At 47.5% G+C, this 26,775-nt stretch overlaps 1 protein-coding gene across 10 annotated transcripts in view; it reads right to left on the bottom strand.

The window, feature by feature from the left end:
* Positions 1 to 2,845: 2,845 nt before the first annotated feature.
* APBB2 (amyloid beta precursor protein binding family B member 2) overlaps positions 2,846 to 26,775 on the bottom strand; it is a 217,740-nt gene continuing 193,810 nt past the window's right edge. For 9 of the 10 annotated variants that reach the window (XM_054989597.1, XM_054989600.1, XM_054989598.1 and 6 more), the window contains 5 exons: positions 19,900 to 19,987; positions 11,329 to 11,412; positions 10,060 to 10,175; positions 8,823 to 9,002; positions 2,846 to 7,957 (listed from right to left, as the gene is read on the bottom strand). In XM_054989597.1, the coding sequence (XP_054845572.1) occupies positions 7,790 to 7,957; positions 8,823 to 9,002; positions 10,060 to 10,175; positions 11,329 to 11,412; positions 19,900 to 19,987 (636 nt within the window). In that variant the 3' untranslated portion in view covers positions 2,846 to 7,789. Of the gene's footprint in view, positions 7,958 to 8,822; positions 9,003 to 10,059; positions 10,176 to 11,328; positions 11,413 to 19,666; positions 19,988 to 26,775 lie in introns of those variants that run through there. The other variant, XM_054989602.1, reaches the window with a different exon arrangement.

Genomic DNA, 26,775 nt, shown 5'->3' with positions numbered 1-26,775 from the left:
CTGGTGGCTAAGTCGCAAGTGTCCCTTGCTTCAATTTGGTTTGGGTGGATGTGGTTGTCTGATGTGAAGTTCATCCCCTTGCTTCACTTTGGTTCGGGGTGGGGGTGGGGGACTGTGTCCATTCCCTTGCTTTAGTTTGCTTCTAGTTGCCAGACTGGCCCTTGCTTCATTTTGGTTTGTGTGATTCTCTGGTGTGATGTCGGTCCTCTTCAGGAACAATCGAGTGTGGCTGGTCAGTCTGCTCCTGGGGTGCTGGATTTTTTGGGGTACGTGAATCAGTTTGGTTCTGTTGGGCTTTTCCAGAGATTAGCTCACATTTGGGAGCATGCCATCCTTGCCCTGTGCGTGTGTGTTCCTGGGAGAGAATTTGTAAAAGTTCTCATCACTGGGAACAATGGAGAGTGGCTGTTCAACCTGCTTAGGGGATGCTGAGTTTTTTTGTGGGGTGTCAGTTTGGTTCTGTTGGACTGTGGAGCTTGTATCTGGGGATGTGCCTCTGGCCATGGCAGCCTGGGTCCATGTGTTTCTGCAGTGGGAGTCGGCGTGGAGTTTTTCCCCACAATAGGAATAAATGTGAGGCACCTTGATCAGAGGTCCAATCATCTTGAAATTGGGGAGTCTTTAGAGGACAGTGAGGAGTAGGTCCCCTGAAGTTCCGGTGAAAGTCAGTCAAAATGACCCCCCCCCCAGACCACTGGATAAACCCAAATTGATTTTTCCTTAGGAAACAATGGCCGGATTTTACCGAATTTGCTATGTAATACCTATCTGAGCCTTGTGGTGCAGAGTGGTAAGCTGCAGTACTGCAGCCCAAGCTCTGCTCGCCACTTGAGTTTGATCCTGGCGGAAGCTGGGTTCAGGTAGCTGGCTCAAGGTTGACTCAACCTTCCATCTTTCCGAGATCAGTGAGTGCCCAGTTTCCTGGGGGTAAAGTGTAGATGACTGGGGAAGGCAATGGCAAACCACCCCTGTCAAGAAAACGTCGTGATGCGACATCCCCCATGGGTCAGTAATGACTCGGTGCTTGCACAGGGGACTACCTTTACCTTACCCTACCTATCTGAACTAGAGAATCAATTTGGTATTCAGGGAATATTGAAATTTTTCTCTAGTTCAGTATTACTGAACCGAGTTTACCAATTTTTTTTCCTGTGCACATCTTTACTTTCTGGTGCCCAACTGAAAAAAAATCATTTGTGCGAAGGAAAAAACAGAAAAAAATAAAACATGGTGAATCTATACATCTACATGCAGTTGTTGTCTGTGTGATACGTTCAAATGTTGAAGTGGGCTTTTGTCTTTACAGTGATGTAATATGTCTTTTAGCTAGTGTTAGGGGCACAGAGGGTCCATTTCTGTTGACCATCAGTTAGGTTCAGTGAGACAGGCAAATAATTTAAAAGTACATAAACACCCTCAAACATAAATGAGTATTCAAATACAAAATTAATATGAGTAATTACTCCCTCGCCAAAGGGCCAAGTAAGTGGTAATGTCCAAAGGATATGTTTAAGAGACACACCATGCAAATTACAGCGCCGACAATTAGACACTGAATCTCTTACTAAAAAGGCACTGTGGTGTCCAATATATCCTAAATATAATTTTTTTGCTGAATGAAATGCAGGTTAAAATCCACAGAAGCTCCAGGTATCAGGCTTAAAGTCATGCCCCATTGCTTTGACAGCACTGGCTGCAGTAGCTCCATATTCCATTGATCTCTGAGACTCTGCCCATCATATTTATTAACCAACATTAAGTATTTATAAACAAATACTGTAGGTTTCATTTTCTGTCTTGATTTAATATGAGTTTCTAAAACATTCTGAAGCACTCAAAACTGCAGGGCCATATTTGAGCACCAACAGATGTTGTAATTGTAAAAACTGCCATTCAGCAAAAGGCGGCAAATCATATCTATATCTCAGCTGAGAAAATGACAAGAATTCATCATCATAGCATATCAATTGATTTAAATTAAAAATCCCTGTCTGTCCAAGCCTTCCAAAAAAAAAAAAAGATTGCCTCCCAATTTTTAAATATGGATTAGACCATAATCCAGTTTAGCATGTGAGAATGGGTCAAATTGATATTGTTGTAATATTATGCACCATTCTCTTCTAACTGCAGAAATTGCAGAAAGAAGAGAATCCATTTTAACAAAAGATCAAAAGTGGCTCCAAACACGAAACCTCCAAGAAAGCCCAAGATTGATAATCCATCCGAGAGAAGCAATCCCAATAATTTGTACAAGTTAACAAATATTCCTGATGATATAAAGGAAAACCAAGTCCTCCATTAATTGCAAGCTGCATCCTCTTTAAAGAAATCCGAGGCCGCGATGAACCCCATAAATTTCTGAAGCAAAGTATTAATTATATGAATTAAGTTATACAAGTTATATGGAGAGGGATTGCATACAAAACATATAACATTTGAGGCACAATATTCATTTTGAGTGTATTTCCTTTCCCCCATAATGACAGGATCTAAGGATATATCAGCAATCAGTGTGTTAAAATTCAGTGTCATCATGTACTTAATGACCAACTTAAAAATGATGCTGGAAGCAAGAACTCACCTCTGCCCAGCCTCTCACTGGCTCTCACCCCCGGCCTGTGCATCCCTGCTGCGTTAGTGTGCCAGAACAATGCCTACCTCCACCCCAGAACTCTGAAGTGCCAGCAGGGCGCAGCTGAGGCCCTAGTGTCAGTGAGGCCCCCCTGCCTTGGTAACCTTTTCTTCCAGCTCTTATCACTTGGGGGCGGGGGGCTAGGTTCATGAGTGCAGAACTGTCTCCCAAGTTGCTACGTGAGGAAACTGCCCAAACAAATGAGACATGTGCTTAATTGCAGCTAAATTTATTCTTGCAACAGAGTACATTTAAATGTGTAAAAAGTGGACAATGCTGAGGAAAAAAATCTGTTCCTTGTTTTAAAATCATCTACTTCGCATAATACTGAGAGCTCCTGCTGATAAACTGTGGGTGTCTTTTCCCTTTTTGCTTCTGCTCCTTCGCTTGGGTCTTATTTAAAATCTCTGTGCTTGCTGAAGGAGTGAATGATGTTAGCAATAAAACTCCCGTGGCCAAGCAGAGCCAGTGAAACCGAAGTGGAAACCCCCACCCCCCACCCCATTGTCCCTGGTGCCCCCCCCCACTTGACTTAACACTTTGATACCCATGTTGCATTGCGTTTTGGACTTTTAAAAAAATCCTTGAAACTTAGAAAGTAACAAGCTTTACATTTAGGTTTCTGTAGGATTTGTTCCACTCAGCTGTGACAGCAGCTCTGTCCCTACCCCCTCCCACATAGCGTAGGGGTGTTTCTGCACACAAAGTTTATCGCAAAGAACTCCTTGTATTAAGAAGCAGGACCAAAATGCCCTTTCATGCAATTTCTCTTTCCCCTCATAGGTGACTCTTTATCGTTATGAAAACATACTCTTTTAAAGAAATAGTTGGCTTATCTAAACAGAAGTTACAAACAGTGTCAAAGAATTGCTGTGGATTAGAGAGGGAAAGGCTTTAAGCGATCACAAATGTCCGTGGTCAACAATCTCCTTCCTTCAACAGAGTATATGAGGTGGCTTGTGAGAGCAGCATCTAAAAATAATAGTTAACTGTACACATTTTTTGCCATTTTCTTCTACATACTCAAAAAGGTGACTACAAATAATTACAAAAATCCTCTGTCTTTTAGGCAACCTATAGTACATTGAGATTACTTAGCACTGGATATATTTGTGAGATCACATCCAGTAATAAAGATAGCATGTCAACATAATTAAAGAATATTTTAGTAAAAATAGAATAAATAAAATAAAAAATATTTAAGCTGTATTTAACAAGGTTAATTAAAAAAAGACATGGAACATCCAAGGCCTAGTGAACATATATAAAGAATGCATAGATAACGGAAGTGTCACAACAACATTGAGTTAAAGTCATTGGCATTTGTTCACACTTAACCCATACGTCTACTATTTTCGCTACGGTAGCAAAATGCCGAGAACACAAGAGCGGCTGTGCCAGCGCAGACCAAGCGGCATCTTGTCCCGCATTCTGCTTCCAACAGGGCCGGGTTGCTGCTGGCAGCTCATAAGCAGGCTGTGAAGAGGAGATTCTTCATCCTTGCTGGGCCCTAGTTTCTGGTATATTGCCTCTTGATAAGGAGGCTCCATATACAATGTTCAGATAAATAAGTTTCCAAAGTATCCCAGTTTGGGATATGTATCTATATTAAAAAAAATAGTTTCAAGGAATGGAGAGGCTGCTTTGAGCCAGTGGAACTTAAATGCTGTATATAATCAAAAACAATAGAATAGAAATCACTTGGAAAGAAATATTGTCCTTATAATGCTTTTAAGCAGGCACATCTTGCTCTCTTTATTGCATTTACTGCTGAATGGGAAGAGAAGGCAGTCCAGAAAATAAACTGATGGCTAATGCAATACAACTGAATTAAAGTTTCCTGTTTGAATGCAAGTAGTTAGAATAACTGAGCACAGTCATATAATACAGACAAAAAAAACCCCCTCCGTTGTGTACAGGGGCATTAAACTGTTCCACACTAAGTCCAAAATAATTTTTGAGAAGGATTGTTACCTGCATGCATGTTTGTAAAAATGGGAGAGAGTTGTGTGGCTAGATATGTTTTTTTCTGGAGGAAGGTGAGACTGGAAGAACCTGGCTCAGACTGGCCCAAGCATGTGCATCCTCGGAAGGCCTTCTCTAAAATGGCGGCTGGCGATCCTGACTAGGAGATCCGTTTCACCTCCTCAGTTACTAAGAACTCCCTGGGCTCATTTCCTCCAGGAGGCAAATTCCCCTGCATTGCCTTTGCATAGGTGGTGGTGTCATGTCAGTTAACTACAGAATAAGAAGAGTTTTTCTAAGCTAAAAATGTATACAGAGGCTGAATTCTGGTCTTGTTAACTTGCAAATGTATCTCGAAAAATCGAGGAAGACCATTATTAAATACCAGTATAAATTTTCCATCTTTTAGATCTTTAACACGAGGCATAGGGACTAGTTCACATGTTCATGTAGCAGCACTTGATGATCTGTAGCTGAACGTATGAATGAACTCAATTAGCAAGATCTGCGTTAAAGGGACTATAGTGCAGTCTCCGTCTCTTTCCTTCACGCTACCTGAAATTCTAGTTGTGCATGTGCAAACCAGCTCCATCTTGTCTTTGGGAGACAGCAAAAGCAAATTTGCACAACTCTTGGCTTAATATCTCCTGCTCTTTGGAGTGGAGGCAGAAACATTGTAGACCTATTTGAAATATGTACAGTGAACATAGGACATACGCCTGGCACTTGGAGCCAGTTTGGTGTAGTGGTTAAGAGCAGAGAGCCCTGTTTGATTCCCCACTCCTCCCCTTGAAGCCAGCTGGGTGACCTTGGGCCAGTCACAGCCCTCTCAGAGCTCTCTCAGCCCCACCCACCTCACAGGGTGATTGCTGTGAGGATAATAACAACACACTTTGTAAACTGCTCTGAGTGGGTGTTAAGTTGTCCTGAAGGGTGGTATATAAATCGAATGTTGTTATTACTTTCAGCTTCAGAAAAGATGGCTTCAGCTGGTCTCACAGGGTTGCTTCTGGCACTTACTGGCTGGACCAATGTCACTTTGATGTAGGAAAACTTAACACCATCAGATGTTAGCGCGCACACACAGCTATGCTCAGGGTGAAAAGCCCCAACGGATCAATTTCCATTGCTGCCAACACAGGACTGTCCATGCAAGAGGATGCAGTTTTCCAATACTTGCTCAGGAAGTAACTGTGTGCAGAGGAGCCCTCTCCTCTTGTGGGTGGTGGCTGCTGTCCGTCAAGCTCTGTAAACTGCATGGCCTCCATGCAGCAAAGTAAGTGATCAGCCCCCCAGGGCATGATACTTTGGGAAGAGCATGGTGCAGTCAGACCTTCTTTATGGCTGGGGACCTGATTGCATGAGTAAGACTTCTAGATTTAAGCATCTCTCTGTGTGGTGTGTGCACCCTTCAGTTCACATTACAATGGTCTCAGCACGGTGAAGATGGGTGTGCAAAAGCCCGTGGCTTGCTCCTTTGGCCGTTTTTGTTCTTCCTGTATTGTGAGACAACCCTAAAGCCCTGCTTTTCTCTGTTGCCCGAAGTCTAACTGTGGTCAGAGAGCACAATGAGCCTACGTTTTTTCCTGCAGCAGCTGGGTAGGTGATCTTGGTACCACTCATTATCGAAGTGATAAACACTACATCTGAAGAACATCAGAGAACCACCCCAAATAATGCAAGTTCTATCAGAAAGGTGGAAGAAACTACCATGCGGAGTTTGTGATCATGAAATCTTCCCCAAAAAAAAATGTGTGAGGGCACATGTTTTACTTGGCTTTAGAAGTTCTGATATAATGAGCTTCCATTACATATAAAATTCATTTGAGAATGTAAAATTCCTTCGTTTAGAGTTACAGAAGTATTCAGCGCTCAGTATTCTCAGTATTAGAATGGGTCTTGTGTGTCAAAAATATGTCCTTTGTGTGTGCACTATAAAATTACTGGCTCAGTGCTCAGGGGTATAAAAAAAGGAAAAATCCACATACACTCAAGGCTTACTGTTAAAGAGTTGCACCGAGTCTGTCTTGCACTTTTATTGATGTTTTAACTCAGGCTGGAGTACTGAAACCCTGTTTGGGGGATCCTGACATCAGTATGTACTTGTCAAGTACCACATTAGATTTCTGAAAACATGGCTCTGTTCAAGTGTGTTATATGGGGTGGGGGGGAGGGTGAAGATGAAGAGGTTTGATTTTACTTTTTCAGCCTCATACTCAGACCTGCAACTCCGTTTCTGCCTTTATATCAGGGTGAAAAGAGACATAAAACATCTGTGATAATGTAAGGGACACCTGAGAACCTGTTGAGCCATCACTGTTGGCTCTTGTCTCTCTCAGAGTTAAAAGCCAGCACGCCCTTCCCACGCTGTTCTGTGAACTCTTAAAAGGTAGAGTCTGGCACTGAAAGAAGTATGACTTCAACTCTGTTGAGGTTACTTTGAACATGATAGATTTCCTGCAGACGGAACTATGTACTGGGTTCCATCTGAGAACTGAACATGCATCTGTTTGGCTGCACATCTACTGGGAAGGGCAACTTTCTAGTGCTGGTATCTGCAGCGAAACAAACACACACTAGTTCACACAAAGAAGCTGTGCCTGCATAGGAAATCTGCTGCCTTTGAAGACACTTTCTGACATAACATGAAAAGTGGTTATTCTGGTGTACAGTATGGAATATTGGTTACTGAGTGTTGTAAAAAAATTTAAAAAGCGACACTAATAATACTTGGTATGCATTTCAGTGTTGAAAATGAGGACAAAGTGCTTTAGGATCTAAGGGCAGCTTATGCCAAAATCCAGCTCAGGGGGGCGGTGAGAGGATCAGTTTGGGCAGAGGTCTCTCTCGGGATATTAAGGGCAATTTGTTAGGAGTGATGTGCCACGCTCCTTTCTTGGGTATGTGTGATTTTAAGTAACGTTCATAATATTTACAGTTGGGAATCAGATCTTCCACTCCTCGTGGTAACTCACAGCAAAAAAAATTATTCATGCTTCTTTTCATATCACATGATGGTGTCAAGACCAAGAGAACATGCTTGTCTAATATTAATTTCGATAAGGGTAAATTCTCTGAAGACAAAGCATCACCCATTAAACTGGAAGGCCAAAGATCAGTTCGCCGTCTTCAGTGCAGTTACTGCGTTTTCCACTGGGCGTTCTGAGAAATCTGGGTTTTCTGGGGTGGCAGCTAGGGCATGTCGGTGACGGGGCGTTTCTGTTTCAAAGTGTCAATGAGGGACAACACTCCTCGTTTCACATTGCTTGTTACTCTTCTGGTCACTGAGTCTGCAGGAGGTGGCGGGGGTCGGACTTTTTGCGCAGGAGGCCGGGCAACCAAGCATTTCTGGTACCGTAGCTGCAAGAAAGCAAATAGGTTCTGCAGGAACCTTCAGCTTGCAAGGACAATATTCTGTCAATACAAATAGTTCTGCATCTTTTGACGCCACATGGCTTGAGATTTACCTCAGAGTAAGCAAGCAAGCCAGCATTGTTGGTGAGTCACTGAGCCCCCCCGCCCCCCCGCTCCCAGCTATCAACAACAATTCACTAGAGTCTTGATAGACTTTTTTTTCGGGGGGGGGGGGGGTTGACTACCTGGATCGAATGGCTGAATTTGGTTTGCAGACTCACCAGTCCTACATGCCTGCCCTAAGGGCACCCTTGATCTTTGGAGCAGGTCATAGGATTTAATGGTTTCTGCTGATTACTCCTGGCATACTATGACAATGGAGCATTAATGCACACCAGTAGAAATCCCTGCAGCAGTGTGGTGGCAGTCTCGCCACAATTCTCAGGACTCTACATCTAATATAATTTGATATTTGGATAGTGCCCATTTCCAAGCTCCAGAACTTGCTCTCAGGTTGGTGCTAATATCCCTCCACTAGCCCAAGGGAGCTGTTGACAGTTTTAAAGGATAGCACCCAACAAGCACTCTGGAAGCAGATGCTGAATAATACCATTGTAGCAAGGAACGCTACGATCCTGTACTTTGCTGTTTCCATTCTTACAGAGATGTATTTGTTCTCTTGTGAAGGGCAAGAACTTGTTCCCTCGCCTCAGTCGCTTTAGCACCACTGCTCTAGTTTTCAGTCCATGCACGCAATAGAGGGTGATATGGACTGCTTAACAGCACTGAAAGCACAGGAACTAAGGAACTGCTTTGTCTGAATTTTCTGCTATTTACACTAATAGTATAATACCTCTCTGTGGTCACTTACCATACAAGCAGCCTGAACTGCCTCTGACACGTTGCCTGCATTGGGTTCGCACCAGAAAACGTGGCACTCAAAATGCTGGTTCCCAGTGTCCATGATGAAGGCAAATGTGTGGACATCCTTCCCCACTCCCATAAAGGATAAGAAGCGTACACGACATTCCACTACAACTTCCTCTTCATTCTAGTTGGACAGGAAGGGTATGGGTTACTCTTTATTTTTAGGGCTCAGGTTTAGTAGTTTGAGATCCAAAACACTGTGCTCTTAATTGGCATCAGGCACAAAAGCAGAGAACTTCAAGCAGTTGTCCAAAACACACAGAAGAAACGCATCAAGCAGCCAAAGGCTGGAAGAATACACAACAACTTGGCCACATGGCTTTACATGCAAAAGAAATAACTTGCAAGAACTCTGGTTCCCAAGCCGCACAATGGGAAATGTTTAAGGTGTTAATTTAACTGATATACATATACATATACACTTATATACACTTATATACACTTACATCATATACACTTAGATCTAAGGTGTTCGGTTTTGCAAGCCAGCTATGATGATGATTAATGTTAGTGTTTTTGTTATTTTTAAAAAGGCAAAAGGTGGCATAAATGAGTAAACTGAAAAAGAAAACAATATTTGTGTTGCTAGATCTATTCTGATGTTGCATATGGTGGCTTTTAGTTATCTCCAGTAAATTTGAATAAAAAGTGTTTTTTAAAAAATAAATCACTAAAAAGCCCCTATTCCAGCATCAGCTAAGGTGTTCCTCTCTGCAAACCTATTTCGTGGATTTCTGTGCTTTCTGTTGAAAAACAAAAAAACAACCACAGTCGTCTTCCCCTTCACCACTTTTTCTTGTTTGTACCCATGACTGAGGACATGCATCTGCCAACTGAGGTTAACACTTCATAAATCTGATAACACGGACTATTGCAACACAATGCTTTTTGTAAAAGATCTTTAAGGCGCCACAAATCTTCTGTTTGTTGCTGCAACAGACTAACACAAATTAATATCAGTAAGGGGCTGGGCCCAACTCGCTTTTCCATTAGTGAAAAAGGGAGAAATGGGTCCCCTTTGATCACCAAAACGGCTATGCAGACATCCGTGGAATATGTGCGCAAAAGCCATGTGGGATGGGGGCTGTAGCAAGGAAAGGAACTGAGTGAGATGGAGGGCAAAGCGGACTGGATGCAACCCCCGGTACTTCTAAGTTCAGAGAATCCAAGCAGTGCCTTACTCCTTCACTGATAACCGTCACGGTAGCATCAGCAACGTTCATGGTGACGGGCATCCAGTCCTCTCTGCTGGAGGAATCCGTAAGGCTTTCTATAGCACCATTCAGGGTGTCCATACCTGTGATTGTAGAGGGAGAAAGGCAACGGGATCACTAAGAGTCACTGAGTTACAGCTGACTGAACGTTGCACGCGGGTTCAAACCCCCGTTCAGCAGGCTCGCCCGGTCTGGGTCGCTACAGCCCTGTTCCCAGGTATGCATGCACATCCTGCACCCGTGTGCAGAGGTAACGTGTCCATTTTACAAGAAATTGGGAACTAGTACCTGTATCAATGTGGCGCTTAAATCACACATTCAACTGTACATATGTCAAATGTAACATGAGAATTACTCAACACGCGTAGAAACAAAAATCAAGTGTATCCTTGTGCACAGACTGTACCTGTGTTCTCTGTAACTTGTAAGCAAGGCTACGTCAGACGAACCTATCACACAGGACTGTGATAATACTCTTCAGGATCAAAAATACTCTTCAGCAATAAAAAAACCCAATGTATTGTCGAAGGCTTTCACGGCCGGAGAACGATGGTTGTTGTGGGTTTTCCGGGGTGTATTGCCGTGGTCTTGGCCAAGACCACGGCAATACAGCCCGGAAAACCCACAACAACCAAAAAAACCCAAGCGTGCACCTGGCTTTTTGTTGCATTTGCACTCCCCCCTGTGGCACTCTGAGACTGAAGTGGAAAAGCTAAAAAAAAAAAAAGCTATAGCTAAGGAACTACACGTGGAAAGAAACAAACCTCACTTTGTTAAGGCCTCGGAATTTGGAAGTTACAAACTGGACTTTGATTAAAGACTTCTGTTTTCAATCTCAGCGCATGACATAAAGTCAGAAGGGAGGGGTGGGAGGGATGTCAACGCTTAAGCCGGGTTCAAGCGCTGGTTTGTTAGCAATGTCTGAACAGAGCCTTGGAGAAATGGCAGGATAAGCATAAACAACAACGATCTCAATGTGGAAAGAGACGCTTTCATCTAAAAACGGAGCACATGAAAATGATTCTGGCAGAGGATGTGTTCTGCAAAAGCAAACAGAAGTCCAAGAGCACCCTAACGGCTTAACAAAAGTAATGGCCACATTCATGGTTACTAACAAGATCTTTTATTGCTTCCCCCACCCCCTTGCCAATTTCCCCCTGTCCACAAAGGACAGACAGAATTTCACTCTCAGTTGCTAAAAAAAATAAAGCAGTTACCAGCTCCGATACGACATACCCACTGGCTTAATTACAGGAAGCATGCCCAAGTACTGGACGTGGAACTTCTGGACCAGCTCCGTCTTTGGTGTCGGAAAATCTACTGCATTGGAACAAAAAAAATCAATTTTAGCTTATCAACATTCACAGCAGGCAAAATGTTTCTATATCAGCGACAGAAGAAAATAATTATCAAGTAATTGATCTTTAGGGATACTGCTATCGATTCCAATACATCTGCATTCCTTCTACTTCATATTAACAAGGAACATTTCTGTGGAAATTAAGGAAGAACAAAAAGTAGGGTTGTGTGCCAGCACAAGGACTTATGGAAACACGCCAGAAGATTTCTCAGCATTCACAGGATTTTCACTCATGCACAGAGTCTGGGAATATGGGCAGAGCACAGGCAGAAGGACCGGAGTGTAAGCCCTGACCTCTTCAGTTAGAAAGGCTGCAACTAGCAGGGCTGGATGTCCCAGTATAAGGAAGCTTCACATGTTCAGACCTCAGAGTGAACTCTGAGGAGGGGCACTTAACAGCCAGGACCCCACGCTAGACAATGAAACCGATGTCGGTTCAGTTTGGAGCGTATTGTGTATAGCCATAGGCTGTCACAAAATTACAAAAATCCCATTAGATAAGATAAAAATTAGGTAAAATACAATTATATATACAATACAGATGTAACAAAATGTGGGGAAAATTCCATTACAATAGACATTGATTAAAACCAGAATTCAGTAAGCTCAGGGGACCCCCCCTCTTGGTCGTCGGACTTCAGTGCAGTCCCACATTGGGACTGTGTAGGCACAGGCCAGCCGTCAGAAAGACTTTTCAAGCTCTCAAATGCTAGAGGGTGCTCCTCCCCAGCAATATGCCTGTGTGGAGCATTCCTGCTGAAATGTGGTGTTTCTGGGCGGAGCAACCCTTCTTCCCTCAGTTCCTTTCTTGCCGCCGGTGAGAAAGGTTCTTTCTATCTCTCTCACCTTTCAGTTCTTCTTGCTTCTCTGTCTTCTTTCCAAGATCACGATGTCTACAACATCTCAAAAAGCCTTATTCAAGAAATGCACTAGGGCTTGGGTGTCATCAGCCTCCAGAGAATCCCATAGTCTATCAACACTGGCTTTCACCAGCCACGACGGACACGGGTCCAGGAGGCAAGTGGTAGGCCTCATCACTTACAGAATCCCATCCACCTCCTCCCCTGACAGAGGGCTGAAGTGATTGAATACTAACCCCGAAGACGGCCAAGGGGCCTCTAGTTCACATACCGTATCAACTGTGGCCGGCACATCGTGGCGGAGGGACAGGACTTTGTCAGCAAAAAAGCTTCCAAATGCCTCACAACTGATGGCCAAATTCAAATTTTGGTGGTCTCCGCCCAATGAGGAGACCAGTGAACGTACCACATTAAATAATATGGCTGGGCATGAGCTAGCTGATGCAATGGAAGCTGCACAGAATTCCTTCTTCACAGCTTCCACTGCCACCTCATAGGATTTCATAAGCGACCTATAAGATGTTCTTGCCTCTTCGTCACGGGATTGCCGCCACATACGCTCCAGCCCTCTCAGCTCCCGCTTCTTCTGCCAAAGCTCCTCTGTATACCAAGGGGCTTGGCAGTTGCAGGGATGAAGAGCACGATGGGGTGCGATTTTGTTGATGGCTTTGGAGAGCTGGCTATGCCAGTTCTCCACCAGCTCATCCAACGAACAGCCCTGGAGCATCAGTTTTCGCAGAGCATTCTGGAAACCAATCGGATCCATGAGTCTCCGCGGGTGAGCATAAAACAGCTCCCCACCCTTGCAGGGGGGCGTGGCATCCCCAGCCAAGCCTTCAAGACTGCGTGGTCTGTCCATGGAACAAACTCTATCCTATCCAGAACCACATCCGACCCCATCCCGAAGATCAAGTCTAGCGTGTGGCCTGCTTTATGTGTGGGAGCCGATACAAATTGAGAAAGTCCCAGTATTGCCGTGGCTGACACCAGGTCCGCGGCCTGCACTGAGGCGGCATCATCAGTGTGGACGTTGAAGTCCCTTAACACTATCATTCTGGGGCACTCGAAGGCCCACCCTGCAACCACCTCCAGTAGGCGCTCCAGTATAAACCAAAATTGGTTTATATGACACTTCCATCCCATCAGAGATCACCAGGGAAAGAAACTCTCTATTCCCAGGGCAATGATTAGATCTCTTGACTGGTGATCCTTAGAGACTAACCTTCGCTGGGGAATGCTATTTGGTATACAACTACCCGAAATTTCTATCACCACAGATGCTTCTCTTATGGGGTGGGGTGCACACTGCGGTGAATGATCAGTACAAGGGACATGGTCACGCTCTGAACGCTCTATGCACATTAACGTTCTGGAACTGAGGGCAATTAAGTACTCCCTTGCTTCTTTTACAGATCTTCTCCGCTACAAGAGGATCCAGGTCCACACGGACAACACGACCACCCTCTACTACGTCAACAAACAGGGAGGAATGGCCTCGTTGACCCTCTGTTCCAATGCAACAAGACTGTGGCACTGGGCAGCTCAAAACAACAGAGCGGACTTCTTGAGCAGAATATTCAAGCCACACCACAAATGGTGTGGGAGATGTCTTGAGGGTCGTACACCCACCTCCCGAAGGTTCCAGATCTCATTCACAGGGGGCAGATGTTACACTACAATGTAACTGTTCTCAAACTTGCAGCCTGGCTCCTACTACCAACACAGCTCCCTTCTCTAGAGAAGTAACCCAGATCATGAACGCCCGTAAACAATCAACCAGATCCTCATATGGGCATAAATGGAACCGTTTCTCCAAATGGATAGCTAACACATTTTTTCTCCCTTTTCCTGTCCTTTGGCAGTCATATTCGACTATTTGTTGTCTCTGTTGAAGGGTGGTTTAGCAGCCTCTTCAGTCAAGGTCCACCTGGCGGCTATCTCTGCCTTCCACGAAACTGTGGATGATGGTAGAACAGTTTTCTCACACCAGGCACCCAAGCAATTCCTGAAAGGGGTAAATAACACTTTCCCACCTAGAAGACTTCCCTTACCACAGTGGAGCCTACCCGTAGTACTGGGTCAATTCATAATGGCACCTTTTGAGCCCCTAGCCTCTTGTGACCTAAATTTCCTCTCTTGGAAGGTCACTCTTCTGGTCGCGATAACCTCTCTGAAGAGGGTTGGTGAGTTGGGAGCTCTTCATTCAGAGCCCCCCTCCCCATTCCTTCCGTTTTTTTGACAAAAAAAGTCATTCTGTACCCCAGTTTAGAGTTCTTACCTAAAGTGGTTTCCAAGTTCCGCTTACAACAGAAAGCAGTACTCCCAGTATTCTTCCCCACCCCCATCCTCAGATCTAGAGTGAACACTTCACAAACCAGATGTGAGAAGGGCACTCCCATATTACATTCACAGGAAAAAACCCTTCCACAAATCCAAAGCACTATTTGTATGCTATGCAGGACCCTGGAAAGGTCTCCCAGTGGCCAATGAATCTCTCTCACGTTGGATTGTGGCTGCCATTAGGCGATGCTGCACCACAGCCAAGGTCCACTGTCCAGTATCCATCAGAGCACACTCCACCAGGGCACAGTCGTCTTCAGCGGCATTTGTACATGGGAGACCTTTATGTGACGACTGCCAAGCTGCTACCTGGTCATCAGCCGATACGTTCATCTGATACTACTCTGTGGACATCAATGCCAGGAGAGACGCTGCAGTAGGAACAGCCGTTCTGCCCTTGATCTTGCCATGTGGGTCAGCTTACCAATGCTGCTCCTCTTACACTGCTGCCCATTGGCAATGGCACGGGACAAAGTGAGCTGATGCTCAAGTGGCCCCCAGCACCACAGGGGTCCATTCACCTGGCTTGCTCCTGGGGCATTTGCACTTCTTGGTCCACCCCTGCAAATGGTTAAGTCCCCAGTGCCATAGTTTACCTGAGGCAACAGATGATGTGCTGGAAATTCCCTCTACTGAACCGATGTGGGCTCAACTGGAACTTGGGATACTGGCGCAGGAGCCCCAGCCGCAGACCCACGTTGGAACCAATTACAAAATCAAGCCCATGTGGTGCAGTATGGAATACTTGCAGTTACGGGAATGGCTAAGGGCTGGATGGCAAGTGCTGCGGAAGAGGAAGAAAGCCCCAGGGAAACATCGGGGGTGACTTCAGCCGGTGAAGATTGGGTACCAGGGATTTCAGGTGATGCTGTGGAAGAAGCGGATAGACAGCAGCACAACTGGGAGGAGACCCTGCTCCTGCCGGATCAGACAGTGCTGGCCGAGGGGGAGGAGACGGAGTACAGCACTCCTGCCCATTACCAGCGGCTGGAAGGCCGGTTGGATGCGATGGAAGGGGACCTGGCTCAAGATGTCTATCTAATCGGCCTGCTGGTGCAGGGTGAGGGCTCCACCCGGCCGGCTTCCCAAGCCCGAGAGGCAGGAGGGGCACATGCTCGAGCTCAGCTGCCCCCTGCTCTACCTGCTCCAGGACCCCAGCCACAGGTTCAAGCCCAGCCTGGGCCTCAGCAACCTGTGCCGCTGCTGGCTACTCAAGTTCCGCAGCCACAACAACCGCCGCCGCCACCGGTCTCGACCCCACAACCGCTGCCACAGCCGCCGCCGGTGCAACCTGCGCCAGCCCCGCAGCCTTTGCCGCCGCTGGTGCAACCTGCGCCAGCCCCGCAGCCTTTGCTGCCGCCACAGTTACCTGCCCCGGGCCCGCTACCGCCACCGCAACAGCCGCCGCCGCAACCGATCCCGGTGCTGCCACTGCCAGGGCCCATGGGGCCAGGAGCACAGGGTCGGGCCCAAGCTCCTCCAGCAGGACAATTAGTGCCTCCAAGGAGACAGGCTAGACTGGGCGGGCAGGCGCCGGGAGGGCCAGCGAGACCAGCGCCTAGACCTCAGCAGATCCTGGGTCAGGTGCTGGCTCCCCTCCGACCACAGCTGCAACAGCGACCGCAGTTCGGCCCTCCGCTGCTAGCCCAGGGACGGCAAGGTGGAGTGGAGTTACCTATGGGATGGATTAAGTTGGAGGCCACCTTTGACGGAGATAACCACAAACTGGGATTTTTCGTGGTACAAGCCCTCCAGTTTTTCAATTGGTGGGGCTATCTGTTCCTGGACGAGGAGAGCCGGGTTACCCATTTAGCGTCCAGGCTGGAAGGCAAAGCAGCAGAGTGGTACGTGATACTATATTACTCGGGGGCTCCGGAACTGAACACTTTACAGGAATTTATTGCAGCGCTAAGGGCCCAATATGAAGATCCCTTAGAGGAGGAGAGAGCATGTACCAAGTTGCAAACTCTCCGGCAAGGATCTCAACCAGTGAGAGAGTATGCGGCCAAATTTCGTCAGTTGGCAGCCAAGTGCCCTCATTGTGAAGAACGGACAAAAATAGTGATGTTCCGAAATGGAATGAATCCCAGGTTGCTCGACCGAGCTCTAATGCAAGATGATCCCCCGACTCTTATGGCTTGGATACAACTAGCGTGTGAGGTGGAAAACTGCACTCAAGTAGTCCGCCTTGTGGAGCAGCAACAGGCAATGGGAAATAGGAGACCACTGCCCGTAGCGAGAGGGGCCCGTGGAATGCCACCGGCTAGAGGAGCTCAAGAAACCCGATGGAGACAAGGACTGTTTGCAGTGTGGAAACAGCGGGAATTTCGCGGCCCAGTGCCCTCTTAGAGCACAAGCCCAACCACCTCCCCCAACCACTCGCCCAGTTCCGGCCCCGAGAACCAGTCGAGGTAGAGGAATACCAAGACGGGGCCACCTAGACAAAGGGCTGGAAGCCGAACAAGTGCAAATGGAGCTTGATGTGCACTTCACGGAGGAGTGGGCGTCAACGTGGCAAACGAGGTTCAACGTGGCCAAGTGCAAATAATGCACATTGAGGCCAAAAATCCTGAATATAAATACACAATGATGGGGTCCAAACTGGCGGAGACTGACCAAGAGAGAGATCTTGGAGTCGTGGTGGATAACTCACTGAAAATGTCGATACAGTGTGCGACAGCAATAAAAAAAGGCCAACGCTATGCTGGGGATTATTAGGAAGGGAATTGAAAACAAATCCGCTAGTATCCCCTGTATAAATCAATGGTATGGCCTCATTTGGAATACTGTGTACAATTCTGGTCACTGCACCTCAAAAAAGATATTATAGCACTGGAAAAAGGGCAGAAAAGGGCAACTAGAATGATTAAAGGGATGGAAGTACCACAGAGCTCAGTCGTCGTTTCTCCAAGCTAAAGAGCCCCAAGGGGGGTTAACGCTCTTGGGGCTCTTTAGCTTGGAGAAACGACGACTGAGGGGTGACATGATAGAGGTTTACAAGATTATGCGTGGGATAGAGAAGGTAGAGAAAGAAGTATTTTTCTCCCTTTCTCACAATACAGGAACTCGTGGGCACTCAATGAAATGGCTGAGCAGTCGGGTTAGAACGGATAAAAGGAAGTACTTCTTCACCCAAAGGGTGATTATTTCCACGTGGAATCCACTGCCTCAGGAGGTGGTGGCAGCTTGAAGCACAGACGGCTTCAAGAGGGGACTGGACAAACATATGGAGCAGAGGTCCATCAGTGGCTCTTAGCCACAAGGTACAGACGGAACTCTCTGTCTAGGGCAGTAATACATTCTTGGTGCTGGCGGGTGGCAATCAGTGGCAGGGCTTCTAGTGTCCTTTCCCCACTGGCAGACCTCCTGAGGACACCTGGTTTTTTGGCCACTGCGTGACAGAGTGTTGGACTGGATGGGCCATTGGCCTGATCCAACAGGGCTTCTCTGATGTTCTTATGTTCAAGAAGTCAAGCCAGGGAATAGCTGGCAGAACACCGCTTATTTGGCAGCTAGTCATTACGTGTGATTATTGCCTATGAGCACCTGGATTTCTGTGTATGATGAGGCATAAAAGGGTCTACATGATCCTGAAATACATCTCTGTGTTGCAATTTGAAGTGCTCCTTCATTGTATTTACCTGCTTCTTTTACACACCACCTTTCTCTGCAGCAAGACCCAAAGCAGATCACGTCTTCCTCGTCTCCTCCATTTTATTCTCACAACAACCCTGTGAAGTAGGCTAGGCTAAGAGTATGGCCCAAAGTCATCCAGTGAGCTTCCGTGGCAGAGAGTGGATTCAAACCTGGCTCTCCAAGATCCTAGTCTGACACTCCAACTGCCACACCACTTTGGCTCTTTGAACTTCAGTCTGAACCTTCTTTTTCCTTCTCCACTTGCTTTCCCCAAAGTTTTTTTTCAAATCAAATTTTGGTTAAACTACACATTGGTTAAGCAACTAATGCCACTAAAACAATGTCACTAGGTATAGGTCCCTTCCATCACCTCTCTCTCTCTGTCCTGTCACCTTCCAAGCCATTTGTTTAACAAGAGACAGGGTCCCTGTGCAAATCATGAGGGGGAGGGACTCTCCCCAGCCAGCCAGATCCCAGATCCCATTTAGGTCAACTGCAGCTTTGCAGCTGTGATGGTGGAGGTGGACCCCCAGGGGTTTTACCCAGGGGTTGCAATCTGAAAGGAGGAGGCAGCAGTAGGGGCATTTGCCCCCACCCTCAGTTATGAGAGGGCAGATTTTGCACCACGCAGGTGGCTGCAGTGGCAGGTTCTTCCATGACTGAGCAGCCAGCGGCATGTTCACTGGTTTCACAGCAGTGGCAGCCCCCACAGTGTCACTGCAGCTGCTGTGGCTGGAGCTCGTCTCTGGGCTACTGCTTCAGTGCAACAGCAGCAGAAGCCGGAGAGGCTCCCCCCCACCCCGGCTTCCTTAGCTGAGAAGGGGTCGGGACTTTCTAAGAGCCAAACTACAAGTGACGCCTGACACAGGTTGGACACTAGTCGGCTTCCCTCAAGTTTTGATGGGAAACGTAGGCGGCATCCTGGTCTTGCAGCTGTAATGGAGAGCCAAGCTGTAAAACCTGGACGCCGCCTACATTCCCCATCAGAACTTGAGGGAAGCCGACTAGTGTCCAACCTGTGTCAGGCGTCACGTGTAGCTTGGCTCTGAGATCCCAGCACCTCTCCTGGAGGAGGAGGAGGGAAGTGTGGGTGTGTGTATGCACAGAAAACACACTCTTTGTCTTTTGGGGCTTTTAAAGCCCCCAGATATTTTTTTACTTTTTAGATTTTGCTGCACGCCTCAGGCATATGCCCTCCCAGTTTGCTGAAAGATGGTGTGTTGTGTTCCCAAGTGTGCCCCGCCCGTAGATTAAAGCAGCATCATCCACATGCATTCCAAATTAGATATGATTAGCATTTCTAATGTTCACTAATCCTAACATTTGGATCAACTGGAATTTGTCTGAATAACACTTTTAGAGAGAGGGAGAGAGAGAGAGGAGTTTCAGTACACTGATCAGCAGTGAAAGTTTTCAAAACTTACATTTAAATAAAACAAAACCAGACACATTTATTCAGCAGATCTTGGGTGTACATGTATTATACACACTTGCATACATTCTACCATGCTGTGAATAATGTAGTTTGAAGATTTTCAAGTGGTTGTTTAACGTGACAAGCAATCATTGGTTAAATGCTGCGCTGAAGATAACATCCCAGCCATAGACTACCTTGCATGGGCACATCAAGAGTGGCATTCGTCCGCTCTGGCAACGAGCTGCAAGCCACAGCTTTGGCATTCTTCCGTTCAGCCATAATCTAGAGAAGATGGTGATAACATAGCATTATTCCAGTATACCATGAGCTGCTATAAGTATAAATCTGATTTGTACTACTAGCCTAATTTTGGAAGTCAGGGTCCACACAGCTTATTTTTAAAAAGCACCCCCCTTCCTGGCAAGATTTTCCTTAATTAAATTGCAGTTTTACTAAGGATTGGTGAAGAAACTAGTGTATATCTCATTGAAATAGGTGAGGTTTGTTTCCGTGCACACGTGCATCTGACCAGGTAGCATTGACTGCACAACTTTAGCTGATCTAAATCCTCAGTGTAAGGCAATATTGAAATGCCCTGTAATGTTTTGCATGTAATTCATTTAATTTGGATTTTATTTCTGCTTGGTAATGTGGGGTTTAGGAATGTGCCATTTGGATTCAGTATTCCTTTAAAAATACCAAATTTTATCTGATTCGGTAAAATTTGGTATTATTGAACTTAAACGGGAATATTGAATCAGATTCGGTATTCTGAAACTCAAGTTTACTGAATTAATTCAGGTTAATTTGGTAAAGTTTGGCAATAACAGCTGGGCTGTTCCTTTGCTGTTCCTTAGAGATATGTGTGCCCATCTCCAGGTTTAGACACTCAAAGCAAGCACTTAGAGTAGGTAGGTAGGTTTTTAAAAAATACTCTGATTTTTGGCTAGGTGCTTTGGGTGGGTGGATTGGTAATTTAACTGTTTAATAAGGTTACAGGGAGCAGAAAAATGAGAGATAGGAGACCAGAGAGTAACCCTGGGAGAAAGGCGAGGGATAAGACTAGAGGGGGGGAGGGGAGGGGGAGGGCTATGGCTCTCCTGTGTGGAGGAAGCCCACACCAGCACAGCTGCCATTCACCAGCCTGACTTCCGGTGACAGCAAGAGGGTTTGCAAGGCCCTCTCTCCTGAGGCAGCTGCAAGAACACCACCCTACCACAGGTGCCTGAGGCAGGAGCTGGCACTGGGTAGGGGGTTGCTGCTGAGCCTCCCCTCCTCCAGGGACTGAGACTCAGCACTGGGAGGAGGAGCAGCATGAGGAGTCTTTCGGGGTGGGCTTGGGGGATGCGAGTTTTCCATCCATAGTGCTCATTCCAGGGTTCCAGAGGATGTGGGAGGAACTGGAGGAGGGGACCACCATCAGTAAGCCTTCCCCAGTTTCCCTTGAGGCTAGCAGCAGGCCTTTCAGGTTGAGGCAGGAGGAGAGGATGAAGGAGGGACAGGAAGAGATTGTGGAAGTAGTGACCCCCCACATCTCTACCCCTTTGCCCTCGGCCATCTTCTTCTGCCCAGCTTAGACACAGTGTGTCTGGCCCAAGCACCTCACAAGAGGCACATCCTTGGGTGCCTAAGATTTCTGGGCAGCATGGGCCCCCTTTGTCCTCCTATGACTGAGATCATTTCCAGAAGATGGAGGACCCCCCAGTATGCATATTGCCAGTACTGTATTATGTCTGGATCAGTCGAGGGAAGGAAGTGAATAATCTCTCGACCTCCAGCCTCAGGAACCACATGAGGAAGCACTACCAGGTGGACCTTTGGGAGGACCGACTGGTAACACACAGCTGCCAACGAGCCAGCAGGGCGGTTGTCTAATGACCAACTCTAGCTCTCTTCCCTCCAGGTCCCCTGTAGGGAAGGGGTGCCAAGCATCTCTGCCAGAGATGTTTCGGGCACGTGGCACTAGTGTGCCAAGAGGACGGATCCAGAGGGCATCTAGGCTTATCATTCAGAAGATCACAGAGATGATCACCTTAGAAGGGCAGCCTTTCTACTTAGTAGAGGACTTTGACTTCCGAGGGCTGCTCCAGCTAGTTTATCCTTGGTACACGCCTCCTGCCTGCATCACACCAAGCAGGGCTGTGGTCCCCTCCCTTTACAGGGCTGCCAAGGAGCATGTGCAGGCAAAGTTGTGTCATGCAGCTGGGAGAAATGCACACTTTACATCAGGAGGACCCGCCCTCAGTTGCAGCATGCATCTCTCTCACTTCCTATGCACTGGGGGCAGCCCAGTGACCTTCAGGGTGGGGGTGGGATGACCAGCGTCAGGCAGGGCCAGATGGGAAACTGCCGGGCCGGCTACTGCAAGGCTCTGGCCCACACCGAGGTTCTTGACAAGGCACACAGGGTGGAGAACATCGCTGCCATCATCAAGAGGGAATGACTGAATTAGGTAGTGTCAGCGCTCGCTGTCGCTGCTGCTGGGCGGGGCATCGGCCAGGCCGGCCCTGACATCAGAGGGGTGCCAGGGATGCCACAGGACCCTGCTCCGTGGAAGGAGGGGCGGTATACCTCACCCAGACTCCCTCTCAGTCCACTCACTGGCCTGCTCAACCTGGGCTGCTCACCCTCTGCAATCTCCACCCTGCCTTCCTCCAAGAACTCTTCTCCAAGCCTCTGCTCTCGCACTGCTCTGCTCCAGCTCCACACCATCACTCCTCCTCAAACCCACCACCCCAGAGCTCTTCCCAGCCATCCTATATAGGGCTTCCTTTCCCCGCCCTGCCCTCCTTCCAGCCTGGTTCTAGGCTGCCCCAAGTAGTTGCAGCTGGGGTAGCTGATCTGGCTCCACTGACCAGCATCAGCTGTGTCTTGTTGCCTGGCTGCCAAGCTTCCCTGACTCTGCTGGTTGCCAAAGGCAGGTCCAGCTACGGCCCTTTGGTTGGCTGCCCAGCTCCTCCCCCAGAATGCCTGTGGCAGCTCCACCTGAGGATGCTTGGCTTCTGGCACTCCCTAAGCCTGGCTATTGCCTTCTAGCTGGAGTACAGGCTGGGGCGTGGCTCTGGGCTGTTGGGGCTGCTTCTCATCAGGTAAGGGCTCTGCTTGGGCCGCTGCCGGGTCCCCATTTCCCCTGCCCTTGCCTCCTCCCTCTACTTTGCTCAGCCCCCTGCCTTCTCCCTGAAGGGTGGGGCTAGCTGGCCTCGTCCTGCCCCTTCTAGCCCCCTGGGGCCTTGGGTCTTCGCCCCTTGCCCCTGGCATAGCCAGGTTCTGGCTGTGATGGCTGGCCGGGGTGGCAGGGCAGCTGTCTCCCAGTTGCCTCCCATTGCTTCCTCCCAGTGAGGCCGGGGGCTGTGCCTCAGACCCCGGACAGGTAGTTGAGGGTGAGGGTACAGTTGCCATGAGATTCATGGTGACTGATTGTGACATAAATATGAGGGCAGTGGAGGCACGAGTGGGCCTCAGATACATGTACTGTGTCGCCCACAAACTTTACCTCCTGGTGAAGGATGTGCTTGGTCTGTGTTCCTTTGAGGAATCTGCAGAGGACCGTGCAGCTCGTGAGTTCCAATGTCTCCTCCAGAAATGCTGGTGACTCATGAGGCTATTCTCACACAGTGTGAAAGCGAGTCAACAACTGCGGCAGAAGCAGCCCAGGACAGAAGTGCCAGAGCACCACCTGATCTGCGACCTTGTCACTCGCTGGAACACCACCCGTGCCATGCTTCAGCTTTTGGTGGAGCATCAGGCCACCCTCACGGTGTGTCTCTGGAGAGTAACACTTGGAATGGGGAGGGGAGTTCAGTCCAGAGGACTGGCTCACCAGAGTGGAGGTCCTGAGGCCCTCCAAGGAATTCACTGTTGTGCTCTTGTCTGACACAGCAGCCCTGGGTCTGGTCATACCTCTGGTGCACATGCTTTAGAGTGCTATGGCCTCCTTCCTGGATGCAGGATATGCAGATCTTGTTCCAGAAGTGTGTGCACTCGTGAGAAGGCTGCAACAGGGCACTGCATCCCAGCTGTAGCCTCTCACCAAGAAGGAGTCACACGTGTTAGCAACCATGTGCGACCTGCACATCAAGGTCGCCTTTGCCAAACAGGCAGAGAACCTCACCAGTGCGGGAGATGCCCTCTCTTTGTGATTATGGCATAGGCAGGCCAAGAGGGGCCTCCTGCCAGCAAAGGAGAAGGGGAGGGGCCCAGCTCTGCTGGATTCCCTCCCACCCCTTCTCAGCAGGCTCCTCCCCCCACGGCCAGTGCTGGGATGTCTACGGAGATGGAGATACTCCAGTGTGCCCTCAGCCACTCTGGAAGCGTGAGGTGCATCAGCCAGGATTCCGCAGAGGCAACAGTCAGGGACTACTTTGCGGAGCCCTGCTAGTTGCTTTCCATTGATCCGCTAAGCTACTGGATCAAGAAACAGGCAGCCTGGCCAGACTTCTCTCTCAAGGCTCAGAAGCTCCTCTGAGCCCCACTGCACTCGTCTGCTCCCCTGGAGACTTGAGCAGTTGGTCTTCCTCAACATGCTGCTCTTCAATTTCCCAGTTTGGACTGCCAGAGTGAATGAGGTGAGCCCACCTTGTGGCCTGCATCCTCTGGGAGTCTGTGAGATGGGGAAAAACATACTTCCCAAGACTTAAAATTTAGGTAGAAAACCAGCTGGAGAAGGACAGTTGATTTAGTTGGCTCACAAAATGCACACTACAATGTGGACCCCCCCCCCCAACACACATACTGCAAAACCACCAGCCCATGTTAGCACAAATTTGTGCTGATGACTGAGAACAGAGGCCCCAGAAATGTTCTCCTGCCACTGAGATGGGAAGAGTCAGGGAGAGATGCTAGGGAAAGCCAAGAATTACACACGTGTCACAAACCCACAGAAACACCCCAATGAAGCTACAGAACGCTGTTGTGTAATTAATGTATGCAATGTGTTGTTCTACTGTTACCTTAACTTTCCTCATTGCAGGTATGGGAGGGATGGTTGATGTAATGTATTGTTCTAATATGTTGTTCCAATGTTAACTTTCCTTGTATTGTCGAAGGCTTTCACGGCCGGAGAACGATGGTTGTTGGAGGTTTTCCGGGCTGTATTGCCGTGGTCTTGGCATTGTAGTTCCTGACGTTTCGCCAGCAGCTGTGGCTGGCATCTTCAGAGGTGTAGCACCAAAAGACAGAGATCTCTCAGTGTCACAGTGTGGAAAAGATGTAGGTCATTTGTATCTACTCAGGAGGGGTGGGGTTGAGCTGAGTCATTCTGTAAGAGTCTCCCAGGGTGTGGAATGCTAATGGCGGGAGGCTTCACTGTATCCTGAGGCGGTTCTTTTGCATATGGATTGGTGCTTGATGTGCTAATCTTCTCTGCAGGGCTATTGTCGGGTGGGGAGTGTTTTGTTGGCCTGGTGTTTTTCAGAACTGGAGCCCATGCTCTGTTCATTCTTAAGGTTTCTTCTTTCCTGTTGAAGTTTTGCTTATGCTTGTGAATTTCAATGGCTTCCCTGTGCAGTCTGACAAAGTAGTTGGAAGTGTTGTCCAGTATTTTGGTGTCCTGGAATAAGATACTGTGCCCTGTTTGAGTTAGGCTATGTTCAGCCACTGCTGATTTTTCACTAAACTAAAACGAGATCCCACTTGCAAAATCACCAGGCTAACAAATGCGCTGATCAAGAATTCCTCACTACATCCCGACACGCACAGAAAACTATGCAAGACTGAAGCACAGCCACCTAGACTATATGGACTCCCCAAAATACATAAAGATTCAGTCCCACTCCGACCCATTGTGAGTGCCATTGGTTCACCGACATATGAATTAGCTAGACATCTGGCAGATCTCCTGCAGGACCACATCGGAAAACCTCGTCTTACATCAAAGATTCAGCAGATTTCATCAACAAAATCAGTTCTCTGAAACTCAATCCACAAGACATACTTGTCAGTTTTGATGTTGTATCCCTGTTTACCAAGGTTCCAGTAAAAGACACTATTGCACTGATTAATCAGATTTTCCCAGAGGATGTAACAGCCTTATTCCATCATTGTCTGACAACCAGTTACTTCCAATGGGACAACGAATTCTATGAACAGATGGATGGGGTGGCCATGGGGAGCCCACTCAGCCCAGTTATAGCAAACTTCTACATGGAACATTTTGAAAAAACAGCTCTAGAATCAGCACCCCACAAACCCAGTGTATGGTTCCGGTTTGTGGATGATACATTCATCATTTGGAGCCATGGGGAGGAAGAATTGAGGGAGTTTTTGAATCATCTCAACAACATCCACCTGAACATACAATTCACAATGGAGAAAGAAAGTGAGGGAAAACTCTCATTCCTGGATACCTTGGTCATCCGCAAAGCAAACTTTCAGTTAGGTCACAAGGTCTACAGGAAACCAACTCACACTGATCGGTACTTACACAAAAACTCCAATCACCACCCCCGACAGAAAAGAGGCATAATGAAAACATTAGTGGATCGTGCAAGACGGATATGTGAGCCGCGCTTTCTCAATGAGGAAATTAATCATCTAAACCACGCACTTCAGGCAAATGGCTACTCCAGAAATGAAATCCAAAGAGCAATCAAACCCAGGATGAATCAAACAACCAAGGAAAAACAGTCACCTACAGGAAAAGTGTTTTTGCCATATATCAAAGGAATTACTGATCAGATGGGAAAGCTTATGGAAAAGCATAACCTTCAAGCAGTATTCAGACCCACCCGAAAAATACAACAGATGCTACGATCAGCAAAAGACAGCAGAGACCCCCTCACCTCTGCAGGAGTATACCGTATACCCTGCAGCTGTGGACAAGTTTACATCGGGACCACAAAGCGTAGCATCCAGACAAGAATAAAAGAACATGAAAGACACTGCAGACTTGGACAGCCTGAAAAATCAGCAGTGGCTGAACATAGCCTAACTCAAACAGGGCACAGTATCTTATTCCAGGACACCAAAATACTGGACAACACTTCCAACTACTTTGTCAGACTGCACAGGGAAGCCATTGAAATTCACAAGCATAAGCAAAACTTCAACAGGAAAGAAGAAACCTTAAGAAT

The sequence above is a fragment of the Eublepharis macularius genome, chromosome 10 (genome assembly GCF_028583425.1).
Source record: "Eublepharis macularius isolate TG4126 chromosome 10, MPM_Emac_v1.0, whole genome shotgun sequence".
Classification (NCBI taxonomy): domain Eukaryota; kingdom Metazoa; phylum Chordata; class Lepidosauria; order Squamata; family Eublepharidae; genus Eublepharis; species Eublepharis macularius.
Note: the sequence above shows the minus strand (reverse complement) of the source record. Positions and strands in the feature narration are given on the sequence as shown.